This window comes from Pan troglodytes, chromosome 12 (genome assembly GCF_028858775.2).
Source record: "Pan troglodytes isolate AG18354 chromosome 12, NHGRI_mPanTro3-v2.0_pri, whole genome shotgun sequence".
Taxonomy (NCBI): Eukaryota; Metazoa; Chordata; class Mammalia; order Primates; family Hominidae; genus Pan; species Pan troglodytes.
Genome location: NC_072410.2, coordinates 16,671,052 through 16,687,586, shown reverse-complemented (window position 1 = coordinate 16,687,586; position 16,535 = coordinate 16,671,052). Strand labels below are relative to the sequence as shown.

The 16,535-nt window shown below is 44.4% G+C and overlaps 1 protein-coding gene across 12 annotated transcripts in view; it reads right to left on the bottom strand.

Annotated features, from left to right (window-relative positions):
- Positions 1 to 16,535, bottom strand: part of UXS1 (UDP-glucuronate decarboxylase 1) — a 118,948-nt gene that overhangs the window by 86,789 nt on the left and 15,624 nt on the right. For 5 of the 12 annotated variants that reach the window (XR_010149002.1, XM_009443001.5, XM_063788848.1 and 2 more), the window contains exons 2-4: positions 3,327 to 3,354; positions 2,003 to 2,051; positions 915 to 958 (exon numbers count right to left, since the gene is read on the bottom strand). Coding sequence is in view for 6 of the 12 variants with exons in the window: in XM_009443001.5 (XP_009441276.1) it covers positions 915 to 958; positions 2,003 to 2,051; positions 3,327 to 3,354 (121 nt within the window). In the remaining 6 variants the exon portion in view is untranslated. 12 annotated transcript variants of the gene reach the window in all.

Genomic DNA, 16,535 nt, shown 5'->3' with positions numbered 1-16,535 from the left:
GCTTGACTGCTCAGTTGAGGATAAGAATCAAGTGAATGACACATTTTGTTTAATGACTCTTCTCCAGTCGTATTTCCCTTCGATCATTTAATGAAAATCAAAGAAAAACTGCTCTTCATTTTTTCATTTTTGTTCTGGACTTGATAAAAGGCTCATTCAATGCTGACACACATCGTCCAAACTCATCCCAATAAGGGGAAAAAATCACATCAACTTTAATAAATGCCGTCATTTTTCTTTCTAAAATTTCTGAAGATTCAACTGCTACTCTAGATAGTTTTCCACATACAGTACGTGCAAGAGGAAAGTCCTGGATGCTGAGGCTCAGCGGCCTCGGGAGTGCCTGAGAGAGAACCTGAGGGCAATAGTGTCCCAAAGGGTGAGGAGGGGTTCTCTCCGAAATCTGACTCAAATAAACATTTCTATCATATTACATAATTCTTCTTCCCTCTCACGTCACCTGGACTAAATTCTGGGAACCTCCTCATTAACTCTGGTGACAAAAGCAGCTAAATGACTACACATGACACACCATAGGCTCCACATCCTTATTTTGTGGTGTTTGCATATGGTACTACATTTCAGGCCCACTGGATTGTCCTCCTATTTTGGAATTCTATCCAACTGATCAATATATGCAGAAGTTCAAGGAAAATGTGAGGCCTGGCCTCAACTTCTATGTAATAAATTTGCAGAAATTCAGACGTTCAGAGTTTGAAGAAGGAAGATCTTAACACATCTAGATTGATTCTTCTCCCCATGTTCTATCTGGGTATTACACTCAAAGTGGGGGAAATGCGTATATAGACATTTATTTAGGTTGGCAGAGTTTGGAGCGAACAAACTGAGAATTAATTACTCATTTGAGACAAACTTATTTTAACTATTGACTTTAAGACAAAAAGTACACATACCTTTTTTCTAAATCTCTGATTTTCTCTCTTAGTGGTTCAACCATCTAGAACAATAATAACAAAAATCAGTTTTAAAGCAAAAACACAGTTCTCAACCCCTTTCACCCCATTCTGATGTTTCAGATAAGGCAAAACAGGTTTTAATTTCTTCTACAAATTAACTTCCAGTTTGAAATTAAGATACACCACTTGCGTCACAATGCTAGAATTGAACAGATAAACTGTCCATTTGAACTCTTACTCCATAAATGCCTCGGTTTCTGAGACAATTAATGTTTTTGCTCACCCATCCTACTAGGAAGAATGTAAAAGGTGTTTCAGGCTCATAAAAACAGATCAACACTATCCATCTCTTTTTAGGAACAATCCCCTAAGCATGGCCCACAAAAGCTTAACATCTTGTTTCTGCAATTACTGTGTATACTCATGTTATCAGCTGCAGCACATAAATTGCAGGTTGTGAGTCAACCTACATCCACGTCTGTAGACACTGCGGACTCAGGCAGAAAGACAGCAACTCAAGGGCTTCCCAGGACTCCCTAAGTTGGCTTCAAATCCAAAGTAAGTAACCTCCCATCCCCTCCCCCACAGCCCATGTTACAACGGTCTGGCTGTATCTACATGTATTTAAATAGGAGGTGCATAACTGAGCATCGGTGCTAGCCTTCAGCTGGGTGGGTGTGCGACGTCTCCATCTGTGCACGTGGATGCTCTTTACATTTGTGGCCTAGCATCCGATTGGCGGCCATTGTTCTTTTCAGCACCTGTGCCAGTGAGAGGATGTTGGTACTCATCTCTATCTCCCAAAGGCAATCACTTCCCTTTCTCTAAAAAACGCTTACCTGAAAAGTCATGTAAAAGTCTAAATCCATTTTGCCTTTGAGGTAGAATTTGTTTTAATACGTCAAAAATGGACCAACAGTAACAGACTGCATGTCCTCTTAAATAAGGGAGTAATTTTTTGAGACACGGTTGCAAAATCACAGAACAGCATCAAGCTGCCACAATAAGAATGACAGCACGAGCAAAGGAAGTAAAATTGACAAGTATACAGATGAAATAGATACAAAAATAGAAAAAAGACTAACCTCTTCAATCTTGCTTTCAATTTTTAGTTCACCATTTTCCTGGATAGACCTGTTGAGTAGAAAGCTATAAAACTGAGATCAACTGAAAGGCTTTGTGACTTTAAGACTGTTTCTGAATAAATTACCCTAACATAACCCAACGGATGCAGACCACCTCTGTCTCCTGCTCAAGTATCAGTCATGTGTACAATTCCCTCCAGAAGGGATGCACCAGAGGAAAAGAAGACAACCAAAGGGAAGGACTCCCCTTAAATCCATCTATGAACATGCTCAGTATTACCTAATGGATTATTTCCACTAAACTAAAATAATCTCACTGCTATGCTACATCCAACACAGGATTTTAAATTTGAAGCAGGAAGTGCGTCTGTAGGAGTATGTGTTTGTGCCTGCTGGGCTTTCCTGGGGATTTAATGTAAAAATGGAGTCTTTTAAGTAAAACCACAGAGCTCCTTTAAATGGGATCTGAGCACCCCACCTAGTCATACACAGCAGCCTTTGTCAGGAGACACACACATGCCCTGGTGGTAGGAATCAAATCGACACCATCCCACCCACCTTGCAAAACCCAACTCCACATGAAAAGCCTCCTGAGGGCATAGTAACCTTTTACCCTGGTAGACATGTGCAGCCGCATTACATTACAATACCAACCTAATCATCACAATAGTGATTCTCACAACATAACCAAGTGGAGCAAATTTTCCTTTACATGGAAAACTATGAACAGTACCAAATGGTTTTTACAATAAGTGCTTATTTCTTTTTGCTGATTTTTTTAAAGGCTATTTTTTTTTTATTTGGTAAAGAGATAACACAAGAGTTTTATTTTTACAAGAGTGCCTCCTGCCCTATGAAGAAGCACACACGACGCATACAGGCCTAACGCTGGACTAAATAGGTGGTCTCTGCATCGATACCCACTAGCTGGCCCCCTGAGGTCATGGGCCTGCCATGGCTTCCCGAAGACAGCTCCCTTCTCAGAAGGCTTTGCAAAAGCCCCTCAGTGTTCTTGCTCAATCCACCCAGAAATACAATTTACATAAGCTAGGGTCAACCCTTTATTATCTACACAAGGAGGCAAGGGGGGGGTGGCCGACCATTGTTTTACTTGTGGGCCTTACTTGGTAATTGTTAAAATCAGCTGCATTCCTTGAGAATACCCATAGGAGAAAAGAAACAGCTCAGATACGTGAATAGCAAGAACCCAGTTTTGTTTTAAAAATACTTTTCAATTAACCCATGACATCCATGGTATATATGTACCAACTGAAATGTGTCTATAAAATCCAACCACAGTACCCAAGTAATTAAAAACAATTACCTCATATTAACGAAGTTGCCCCAAACAGCTGTAAGAGAAAGAAAAAAAGAAGTCAATGTTTAAGTCCACAACTTTCAGGGATTCCAATGGATGGAATCTTAAATTTTAACCAATATTTTAAATTTTACAAAGAAAATTAACTTATGAAGACAACAAAATGCATACTTTGTTTTCAAAACAATTAAATCTTACTACAAAATAAGTAAAAACAGGATCGTAGAGTTTATTCAGGTCAAGTTTGAGAACTGCAACCCAGGAACATCGATTCAAGTTGCCCTGAATATATGCTCCCATCAGCAGCAGTGACAAGTGGGCTTTTAAAGGAAAAGGCAGTTTCTAAGTTATCAAGAATTTACATTAAAATAACATAAGCTACTGATTGGCCATATATTGTTTTTTGTATCAAAAATCCCAGGAAAAAGATAATTGGTTGAGGCAGCTGGGCAGAAACAAAATACCTTTAAAGAACCGGCCCTGGGCATGGCAGGGCATGACTTTAGTTCCGTGCTCATGACTCTCCGGCCTGATAAATTTTGCAAACCTCACATGGCTCACACTGCTCTGAGCTGTTTTTCTTTTCTATCTATCCCCGCAGTTTTGGAATACCTCTTTTGGGGTCTAGAGTTGGACAGTGCAGGTGAAGCTTTTTTTTTTTTTTTCCCAAGTGACAGATCTCCCTTTATTACCCAGTCTGGTCTCTAGTGATCCTCTCGCCTCCGCCTCCTGAGTAAGTGGGACTGCAGGCGTACGCCATCACACCTAGCTAAGGATGCATGTGTTTTGATAAACAGTATGTTCTCAACCTTTGTTTGAGGAAGAGCTAGTCACAAAAATCAAATAATCACATGTCTGAAAGAAGTCCTAAGGTTCAGTCTAACCTCTCCCTTGTAACGATGATGAAAGCAAACCCAGAGAGGTTAAACAGTGGCCTGCAGTGCGGCTTAACTCCAACGGGAGTGCCATCCTTTCTCCGCACTTACCACATCTCCCTTCTATACTCTAGGCACCTCGTGGGCAGGCTCTCCTGTGCCTGTATACAGCTGGCCTTCAGTAAATGTGTATAAGTCAGCCCTGAATCAACAGCAGATGACTTTAAAATGTAATACTGGACCATGAGCACTCACTTTAAGTTACTGAGCAGGATTCTTTCTACGGAAGCCTTTCCTGAGCATAGGCGGTCCTAATATTTTGTACACACTCCTATTTGGCCCTCATTTGGCCACTCAGCAGATACTGAAGGCCTTCTAAGTACCAGGTGCATTTAGGTGCTTCCAGGTGCCGAGGAAGAACAGAGAGATTAAACACAAACGTCCTCCCTGTCCCGGGCTGTTAAATTTGTGAGCTTGGGAAGGCCCTGAGGTTAGGATCTCATAACCCCAGGCATCTTCCCATTGCCATCCTCTTGTGTGTAGTAGGAGTTTAATAGCTACTCATCAAATAGGATTCAGTATCCAAACTACACCCCCACATGAAATTCCCACTCTCAAGAAGGGGAATGTTGCTAATTCCACAGAAGCACATCTCTCTTCAAACAGAGGAGGAAACTTGGTTTAAAAAAAAGACAGCAATACACGACCAAATAAATAAAAGTGGCAAGAAAGCAGGGAAATGGGAGAAATTAAAATAAAGCTATTAACTAGATTCATTATTCATTAAAAAAAATAAAAACTGCTTATGTCAGAGGCACTGGAACCAGAGTAACTCCATCTTGAACAGTAGCTGGGTAAAGTGAGGCTGAGACCTACTGGGCTACATTCCCAGACTGTTAAGGCACTATAAGTCACAGGATGAGATAGGAAGTCACCATAAGATACAGGTCATGGGCCGGGCACTGTGGCTCACACCTGTAATCCCAGCACTTTGGGAGGCAGAGGTAGGCACATCACCTGAGGTCAAGAGTTCAAGACCAGCCTAACCAACATGGTGAAACCCCATCTCTACTAAAAATACAAAATTAGTTGGGCATGGTGGCACATGCCTGTAATCCCAGCTACTTGGGAGGCTGAGGCAGGAGAATCACTTGAGCCCTGGAAATGGAGGTTACAGTGAGCTGAGATCGCACCATTGCACTCCAGCCTGGGCAACAAGAACAAAACTCCGTCTCAAGAAAAAAAAAGATACAGGTCATAAAGACCTTGCTGATAAAATAGGTTGCAGTAAAGAAGCTGACTAAAACCCACCAAAACCAAGATGGCCACAAGAGTGACCTGTGGCTGTCCTCTCTGCTGCACTCTTACCAGTGCCATGACAGTTTACAAATGCCATGGCAACGTCAGGAAGTTACCTATATGGTCTAAAAAGAGGAGGTGTGAATAATCCACCCCTTGCTTAGCATATCATCAAGAAATAACCATAAAAATGGGCAATCAGCAGCCCTCAGAACTGACCTCTCTATAGAGTAGCCATTCTTTTAATCCTTCATTTTCTTAATAAACTTGCTTTCACTTTAAGGACTCGCCTTGAATTCTTTCTTGTGCAAGATCCAAGAACCCTCTCTTGGGGTCCGGATCGGGACCCCTTTCCTGTAACACTTATACCTTTGAACCATGTGATTTTGCTCTTATCTTACTCTCAGGAAATCAGTAAACATACCGGAAAAGTGCCCTCACCAATGTCACGGCCTTATTTATAATCACACACACAAAAAAGGAATAAGCCATAATATCCCATAATTAGAGAATTGCTGTATAAATTGTCATACAGCCATTTGATGAAATCAGAAAGCCATTAAATATGACCACGGAACTACACTGTAACATGATGCAGTTATGACAGTACCAGACGAAAAAATATATATACAGTGTGACTCTCACTTCTGTAAAATGCATTGGGAAAAAAAGACTGTGAAATTTCCAAAATACTGAGTTTAAATGGTGACATGAGTAACTGTTTAATTTTCCTTGTGGTTAAGTGTTTACTTACTTTTAAAAAAGTTTACTTACTTTTAAAAAAGGAGGGAAGAGATTTTAACCCTTACTAAACTCTATGTCCTTGTTGTCCTGTTCTTGCCTTTTTCTAGACACCTGGTGAACACCTGGGTCGGTCCTCAGCTCGGACACCACGCACTGCTGCCACCAGAGTCCACAAAGATCACCTGTGAGCCACCAGTTGCCCAACCCATGTGCGCTTTTCTTTACTGTGCTATATATCTCAAATAAGTATACTGTCTCATTTTGGCTACAGGATTAAGCTGCTTTACTGAGAATAAGTATTCCATGCTATGGAAGCATCCATTCTCTTATTGCCTTCTGGGTGGGTAGCACCTTTTGGCAGACTTTTCAAATCATTCCATGGTTATTTGCTTTTTCAGTTTTTTCTTTCAAACCTTTTTTCAACTCACTTTAAAATGTTGATTTCAGGCTGGTGCGGTGGCTTGTGCCTGTAATCCTAATACTTTGGGAGGCCAAGGCAGGCAAATCGCTTGAGCTCTGGAGTTTGAGGCCAGCCTGCGCAAACTGGTGAAAACCCCATCTCAAAAAATTAGCCAGGGGTGATGGCTTGTGCCTTCAGTCCCAGCTACATGGCAGGGGCAGAAGCAGAAAGATCGCTTGAGCCCAGGAGGTTGAGGCTGCAGTGAGCTGAGATAGCGCCACTACTCCAGCCTGGGTGACAAAAGTGAGACCCTGTCTCAGAAAAAAGAAAAAAAGTTGATTTCACAAAAATCTCTCAATCCTTCTATCCTCACTCCATTTCACAGCAGTGAAGGCTGCCACCCATCCCAGACACCTTCTGTTTCCTTGACCATGATGTCCTGAGCCCTTTCCCCTTGCCCACTGGTTCTCCTTAATCATCTCTTCCTGGGGAAGCAGGTGACGCCCATGCTTCCCAGGATCAGCCCTGGGGAATGATGTCCAAGCCACAGCCAAAGCTTTACCACCCTTCATAAATGGATAAGAATGGATGTAAGCAGATATGGACCAGATCCACTTCTGTGTCTCAGACCTCTTCCACTGCCCCTGGAGGCTGGAGATGCACCTGGAGACGTGCCCTCTCCTCCCCAGCTGCACCTCCTGATTCATGCTGCAAAGGAGGCTTCATGAATCCCTTCCTTCCCCACTCAGACCTCCACGCTTCACCACTCAGACCTCCAGAGCAGGCCCCTGCAAGCAGCCCCCTGCATGTGACTCTCCACCTTCCCTAAACCACTTGCTGTCCCCAACCCTTCAGCTCGTCTACAGGTAGTGTCCTGGGCACCTGCACCTCCAAGACTCATCTGAGCATTTGATTCTCCAGAAAGCATCTTCAACCTTCCCTCCTGCTCCAGGAGACACTGGTGGCCCTCCTGTGTGGCCAAGGCCTGCTACATGTTTTGTTCTAATTGGTACCTTACAGGTGGGTCTCACTGCAAGATGAGGTGTTTTCATATTTACATTTGTTACACCAGGCATACATGGTCCAAGCACTAAAATTCGTTGAATGCATGCCAAGTAATTTTTCCCTTTCCTTACATTTATCTCTTGCTTATTACTTTTTATCTTCAGACGCGCTATAACCAATTAATCTTTACAATGTTTTTATGTCAAGTGTTATGGCCTCCTTTCAAATTATCAAAAGCTCTACCTGCTTTGCTTGAGAGAGAATTCAATACCCAGCCCAGACCAAAGAACAGACACACACACACAGCAAAGCAGGACAAACCCCCACGTTGCTGCACAGATTCCAAAGGGAAAGACACAAGCAATTTCCAACAATTATGAAGCTTTAGTTTTGTGTAGAGTAGCCTGGAAGGTTGCAGGGCATAGACCTTAAAAGTTAAACATTACTTTAAATTAATATTGCTTTTAAGTTTTTGCAACCTGCTTGAGTTATTTTGACCCACCTTACGGTGCTTCAAACAGATAGCTGGGCATTACTAACAGATGCACTCTACAAATATTTGAACTGAATTAAACCCATTTATATAGTACCAGGAATCAATATTAAGTAAAGTAAGTATTTTAAGAAAGATAATTATTCAGTTATTGACAAAGGGCTTATAACTGAATGCTCTTACACAGCTTTCAAGATATTTTAATTTTTAATATAAATTTAAAAAATACTTTGTATGTAAACTGAGGCATATCAGCTTCATAGTTCTCATTATGTTGGTATCCAGACTTCAAGCTATGCAGGGAACCCAGTTCAAGAAAATCTAACTCATAAAAATTTTCATTTAGAGTGAAAAATTGAGTTTTTTAAAGGATATGATTAAAATGAGTGTCCTTTTCCAACAAAGAAAAAATTCAAACGCTAACCCGACACTTTCATAATCTCTCTGAGTCTAACTTGATTTCTTAAATAGTCATCAGCTATCATGAGATCAATCCTTTTAGAATACAGTCTTCCAGTCTGAAGTCTGTGGATCTCCATGGATCCCTGAATGGGTTTCAGGGAGACTAGAGGGGAGTCTCATGTGAAACCACATGTGAAATTGTGTGTTCACAGGTCTCAAAGGTCCTCCAATGAATTCAAGACCCCGAACAAATGAAAAACCATCAATTCGGAATCCATAAAAGCCCGGGATTTTAAGAGGCACATTTGTTTTAGAATAGGGATATAGCCTGAGACCCTGAATGCCAGGCCACACAGAAAGTACAGATTCTTCACCAGGAATCCAGATGTGGGTAGCAATTTCAATGGCCCTATTTCAAGTAATGTTACAAGGCTGGATCAGGCAAAATCACCATTTCCGTTTTATACCTGTCCATTTTAAATGGCTACAGTATGCTTTAGCATGTTTTTCTCAGTCATTCCGATCACTGTTTCAAACTGGAAAGCATATGTACTTTTACACTAAGTCACAGGAAGAAAGTGTGATTTAGGGAGACTGCTCTCCTACCCTACGTTATCTATGTAACACTGTATGTAAGGCACGCCCTTCTTTATAGTATGACATCCTATAAAGCAGCCTGCTGGATGCTCAGTGAAATCAGGCAGCCCCTGGCTGCGGGGTCCTCATGCAGGCTTTGCCTTCCTTCCAACGTTTCCTAAAATCCTTCCTTGCTCATCCATCCCCCATTCATTCAACAAACTCAGCGCTTGCGGATGCACAAGTTAAGACCCTGCACACATTGCTTTACTCTCCACAGGCGACATGGGGTCTGTGACGGAAATGCAGCATGTATGGGGAGGATCCCCTGAGAGGGCGTGGAGAACCCTTCCCAAAGGCCTGGCTGGGTGACAAGCAGTGGGGGGGCGGGGTGGGTCCACCTCAGACTACGGGAAACAGTGTGCCCCATTCCTGCAATAAAAGGTGGAGCGGCCACCACTGGCTAGATGCTGGAGGACTTACCCCTTTATTGAGACCTAGGCCTCTAGACGGAACCATGTACAGAGAAAGAAAAGGCATGCCCCAAAATAACAGTAACAGAGGCCATCAGTCACAGGGCAAATGCAGGTCTCTTTTTAAAAATTATTTAAACATTTATTTGAGTATCTTCTAGGAGCCAAACAATGTGTGAGGTCCGGTAGCCAAGGTTCCTAATCCACACTGCCTTTTAGCATTGCAAGGGCTCTGCAGGCCCCAACACTGACGGAGATGGGGCTGGGGGTGGAGCAGTGTGGATCTGATTCTCCCATCTCAACCGATAAAATCTAGGACCTTCCAGGCCACAGGTCTGTACTTCAGACCTGCTGAATCAGAATCTCTACAGAGGCCTCCCAGCAGCTGTATTTTTTAAGTACCCCAGGTGACTGTGACCCCTGGCGAGGGAGGAGGACCTCTACCCTAAGGGATCTGGGGACCTGCTGCCACCACCTATTGCCCATCTCCCTGAATGTTCAGAGTCCAGGCTCAGGCCATCTGCCTCGTCATTCCTCAGACTTGCCACACCTGCCTGCCTCAGGGCCTTTGCACTTACACTTCTCCCAACTGCCTCTTCACCTTTCCCCCTCCCTCAGTTCATCCAAGGTCTCAGCTCAAAAGTTACCTTATAAAAGAGGTCTTCCGACCAATCTATCTGTGAGAGCACCCACCCCCCAACAGCCCACTTAGCCTTTCTTTTTCTTCACAGCACTTATCACCAGCTAATATACCTATTTATATCTGTTTATTGCCTGTTTGTGCCCAATAAAAAAATGTAAGCTCCACAGCAGCAACAATTTTGTTTTGTTCAGTGCTGTTATCTAGGGTACTGAGACAGACGAACATAGTATGTGCTCCCTAAATATTTGCTGAAAGCCTGACTAAAACGCTCCCCCAGATGACTGGGAATTGCTACTCTAGGGCAGAAGTCAGAAAACTGTAGGCTGGGTGTGGTGGCTGATGCCTGTAATCCCAGCACTTTGGGAGTGTCGACTGCTTTAGCCCAGGAGTTTGAGACCAGCATGAGTAACATGGTGAAATCCTGTCTCTACAAAAAAATACAAAAATTAGTTGGGCATGGTGGCACACACCTGTGGTCCCAGCTACTCAGGAAGCTGAGGTGGGAGAATCACTTGAGCCCAGGAGGTTGAGGCCGCAGTGAGCCATAATCACACCGCTGCACCCCAGCCCAGAAAACAAAGTGAGACTCTGTCTCAAAAAAAAAATTAAAAACCCACAAAACTCTATTAAAAGAGCCAGAATAGCAAATATTGCAGTTTTGTGGGACATCTCTGTCCCAGCTATTCAACTCTACCACTGGAGAGTGAACACAGCTGAAGATAATTTGTAAAAGCATGGCTGTGCTCCCACACAACTTTATTGAAGGACACAGAAATGTGCATTTTATACAATTTTCAGGTGCTGTGAACTAGTATTCTTTTTGACTTTTTTCAACCATTTAAAAATTGTTAAAACTTTCTAGCTCTTGGATCTTACGAAAACTAGCACTGGGCTGGATATGGCCCATGGGCCACAGTTTGCTGACCTCTGCTCTAAGGGATACCAGAATGACTAAGGTGATTCCAGTCCAAGGAGTTCTTGTCCTTGAAGGAAAATGGTCAGCAGCCACCTATATATAATGAACCCTGGAGAAGTAAAGGCTGCAGTCACCTGAGTCCTGGGGAGTAGCGTGAAGATGCCTGTGGGACAACTTCCGGACGGAGAAGGAGATTCTGGTGGAGGAAGAGGATTGGGGGGGGGGGGCGGGGGCGGGATGGCAATGCCAGCAGAGGCCCCTGGGGAGGGGAAGATGCAGCAGCAAGGTCAAGATGGGCAGGATGGTTGTTTTCATAACAAGCCCCAGGAGATTCTGTTCATGAACCAAATATGGGCACCACTGTGTTCCCTTTTATATTATTCCAAGAAAGCTGGGCTCCGGACAGCAGGCAACGAACAGCTGTTCAGAGCATGAAGAGACAGTGAGGTGCTGTAGTCTGAGCAAATCTGGAAGCAGCGGTGTGAGAGACAAATGGGCGAGGGAGGAGGTGAACAGAGAGTAAATAATGCAGAGGGCAGAGCCCACCGGTCCTGAGGGTGAGGACAGTAATGTCACAAGATAAGAGCACCAGAGGCAGATAGTTGGGGCAGGGGAGGATGGTCTGAGATAAGCACATGCTTAGCTCAGGGCATCCTGTAGCAATCCACATGAAGATGTCTCACAGGCAAATAGAACCTGAGGGCTGGGGCTTGAAGGCACGCACCAGCCAGAGGTGCAACCCAGGGCCTGTGTGGGGCGCACGTAGTAAGAGGCCACAGCCCTGGGGAGGGCCTAGTAACAGAACCAAGGCACGTGCCCAGTAAGAGTGGCAATGCCAGCATCACTGCTGCTTACTGAGCACCTACTCCACGTGGGCCTTTTATGTTGGTTCTAATCACAACGTCATGGTATCACCACCATCCCACAGCGGAAGACAGGCCCCAAAAGGTAGCCGCTGACTTGCTTGAGGACACACAGCTAGCGCCCACCCATCCCTGGGCCACCCTTCCAAAAGTGAGGCCTCAGTCCAAGGCTTGCATGACCTGTCAAGGGCTCCAGATTCCTTCCCATCTGCATGGAAGAAACGCATCTTGTTCATTTCCAAACACATCCTCTAAGCTAATCCCCCATCCTCAATGCCACGTGGCACATGCTCAAACAAAAACTGAGTGACATCAACCTCCATGAAATCCTCAGTGGGGCAGCGAAGCCTCCTGGAATGTGAAAGATGCCCCCCATTTCAGGAGAATGAATAGCGATTTCCAACCTTCCAGTGCTCAGAGCAGGAACACTTTAATTTAGAGAGACATTCAAAATGGAAATCTTGTACAAACAGAGGGCACCTTGAGCACACTGAAAGTATTATTGGCAGAGAAAGTTCCAGAATGCTGCTGCTGCATGCATTCCAATGCTGGACTGTTTGCTGTTCCTCTCAAGCTTTTCTGAACATGTGAGCTGTATCGAAAAGCTTCATCTAAGTTGAAAAACAGTTTCTCTGCCAAGTGCTTGCAGCAAAGCTACATGGAGCCTTTACACCCAAAGGGAGACTCCAAAGTGACACTTTTAAAACCTGTCCAAAAATTATCTGGCACACCTTGCATGGGGGGACAGGAGAAGTGTCTCTGTGTCCTTCTTTTAAGTCTGGGGGTCTTGAGCTGCTTGGACCACAGGGAAGAGTAAAAGATACACTATATGATGCCTTTAGATGGTCACAGATGGCCAGTGCTTCTGCCACATTTGCTGAGACACTTGGTCTCAGAGCCCTGAACCACCACGTGTGAAGTCTGACCACCCGAGGCCAGACAGTTTGCCTGTGGGCACTCTAACAGCCAAGCCTGAGTCTGTCCTCAAGGTCCAGACCTGTCAGTGAAAAAGCCGCCTGCAAATGGATGCTCTAACCTGGGTGTGGTCCCAGGCATCACGAAACAAAGAAGAGCCATCCCCATCTCAAATTCCTGACCCACCAAGCCCATGGGTATAAATACAACGGTAACTGTTTTCTGCCACTATGTTTTAAAGTGGTTGGTGAAGCAGTGAAACATAACCACAACCAAAACAGTGCCAGACCTGTCACCACCTTTAATCTATTGATGCTCATATGCCCAGGTCACAGCCCTCAAATCAAGCCAAATATAGGGCTAAATCCCTCCTCACCCACAGCTTGCCCTACCAAGTGTATCTGTGCCCTCCTCCAGTCAAAGGCACTGCTTTGCATAGAGACTGGCCCGCGTGGGTAGAAGGCAAGGGCCAAGTCTGAAGTCCTCGGAAAATTCTGATCCCTATCCCCCCACCCCAGGCTGCTCCCCACCCGGCTGTAGTCCTCCCACCTCCCATCTGAAGAAAACAAGTGTACATAGGAAAGATGCATCCTTACTCACCTCTGAAGAACCCCAATCATCCTAGCACTCTGGAAAAGGGCAAATCTTCGACTTTCCTTGGATAAACCCTGAGGTGGCACAACTGAAATGTTTGCTTAAAGCAGATAAGAATATGCATCATTCTTCTAAGAAGAAAAGCATTCAAAGTTTTGCTTAAGCTGACCAGAAGGTTCGAATTAGAAGATACTGCTCTGTGTTTAATTCTCCAAATAAGAAAGGGGGATGTGTCCCTGCGGTGAGGGGGCTTCGCAGTTGCTAGTTCCCACCAAAAGAATGAGGTGCTCAAAGGTCAGGCATCATGATAGACCAAAGAGTGGCAGTTGCTGAACGGGAAGCCGTGCCTACTCCTGAACCTGAAGGAGCCTTAGCCCTAAACCTTGGAGCATGCCCAGACTAGAGAAGCACTCTGCCGCCGCCCTCAGCCTTCCAGGCCTGTGCTCATTCTAAGCGGTTACACAGGATGAAAAGTGGCCCAAATAAAAAGTCAATCTGGGGTGCCTGAGCAGGCTCTAGCAACCGGCATGCTCCAAGCCTAAAGCAAAGGGCGCTTGCTTATCAGATCTCCCTGTGGTCCTCGCCCTGCTCTGAGCCCTCCAGGAAGCCAGAACTCCAATTTGTTGCCTCCAGAAGCAGGCAAAAGAGCAGCTCTCTGCAACCCCGGCTGGCAGGCTCTGAAATCCAGCTATAAAACCCTTGTGATGCACACCTTCCCATAGGCTTACCTAATAAAATCCTACCAATATGCCCAGGGGAAAAAATTTTGCCCCAAGATGTCACTTTTTTTAAAGGGTGGTTAAAAGTATGGGTTTTGTAGATGATATCTGCACCTTTTACAACTTTTTGCACATAAAATGCCAACGTTAAGTAAAAAGGACAACTTAGAGGATAATACATACAGCAGGGTCAATGTTTTTGCTTTTTAAAGCTACATGCATTTTTTTTTCTTTTTTTCTTTTTTTTTTTTTTTTGAGATGGAGTCTTGCTCTGTCACCCAGGCTGGAATGAAGTGGCATGATCTTGGCTCACTGTAACCTTTGCCACCCGGGTTCAAGCGATTCTCCTGTCTCAGCCTCCTGAGTAGCTAGGATTACAGTTGCGTGCTACCACACCTGGCTAATTTTTGTATTTTTAGTAGAGATGGGGTTTCGCCATGTTGGCCAGGCTGGTCTTGAATTCCAGACCTCAGGTGAACCACCTTTTTCGGCCTCCCAAAGTGATGGGATTATAGGCGTGAGCCACCAAGCCCGGCCTAGCTACATGCATTTTTAAAGCTATTCATGTATTTGTTTATTTTAGAAGTCTGGGGACACCAGGTAATACGACCTTCCTATACTTTTGTATTACTTTAACTTCCGCAAATCACAAGAAACTTTTGAACACCTTTTTTAAGTCTGTAGAGGATGCTAAGTTGGTCTGTCTAGTCCAGGTAGGGCAATATCATGGTTTTCAAAGTATAATGCAAAATTCCCCAAATTATAAATTAAATGATAAATTAAAAGCCTATAAACTTGTAAGTCAAAAGAGCCAGAAATTCAAAACCATTTACTTAAGTATCTCATGGAAATTTACTACTCTGTTTTAAAAGCCTGGATAAAAGAAACACTTCCACAGGGAACCCTCTAATGAAGAACAGCACAAATGCTTCTTTAGGCCAGAGCTATGCAAAGTGTGTTCCTGAACTGTACCAGCAGCCTCATCTGAGAACTTGCTGGTAATATGGATTCTCAGGTCCCACGCAGGGCTCCTGTCTGAATATTTGTGTCTCCTTAAAATTCACATGTTGAAATCCTAACCCCCAATATATTGGCACTTGGAGGTGAGGACTGTGGATGGTAACTGGGTTGGGAAAGCGGAGCTCTCATGAATGGGGTCAGTGCCCTCTTAAGAGGGACCCTGAAGAGCTCCCTCACCCCTTTGCCATGTGAGGACACTGCAAGAAGGCGCCATCTATGAACAGGAATTGGGCCCTCACCAGATACTGAATCTGCTGGGGCCTTCATCTTGGACTTCCCAGCCTCCAGAACTGTGGGAAATAAATTTCTGTTGCTCATAAGCCACCCTGTCTGTGGTATTTTGTTACTGCAGCCTGGGGTAGGACAGCTCCCAAAGCAGAAACTCTGGGGTGTGGTCTGGCCATCTGGCCTTAGCAAGGTTCCAGGCGTTGCTGACGTGACCCAAATCTGAGACCCTCTGCTCTGGGCACCCACCTGTGTTCTCACTTGCTCAGTTCCTCTGAAGACATTCCACATTTCAGTAAGACAAAGAACAGAGTCAAATGCCAGAAGAACTCCTCTGCACAAAGCTCCTCCATCGCAGGCGCTACTAAGTTCTAGACGCCCCTTCTCCCTCTTCACTGCTCTTCCATTGTGGTTGGCAGATGCTGACCATGTGTTCCTCCATGTGTCCCCCATCTCTGTGCCCGCCGCGTGGGGGCCCTGGCCACTGCATCACCAGGCCACCTCCTTCCGGGCCCTTCTGTCTATGCCATCCCCACGTGGCACTTCTCCCTTCTTTACACGGTTTGTCCAAAAAGTCTTTGTCCTTTTCCTGCTCAAGATTTCTGAGTTCTCCAGAACAATCTGGTCACCCGCTTCCAATTATCAGTGTTGAGCATGCACCCCACATATATGTATGTGTACCACTATATTATGTTCTTTATAACAACAGAAATAATGTAAAAGGACAAGGCAAAAAGTATGTGTATGTATATATGTGTGTGTATATACATACAAGTGTGTGTATAGATATAAGTATGTGTATGTATACATATACAAGTCTATGTATATGTATGTGTCTGTAAATATATACAAGTGGGTGTGTCTGTATATATATGTGTATATGTACATGTACGTGTGTGTATATATGTGTGTGTGTATATATGTTAGAGTGTGTGTGTGTGTATATATAGCAGCTCCACAAATCTCTTTTACAACATTCCACATGGAGTAGGGCCCATGGGGCACACCCTGCCCCACCCTAGTGGATGCCTGGCACTGGCCCCCACCCCCAGC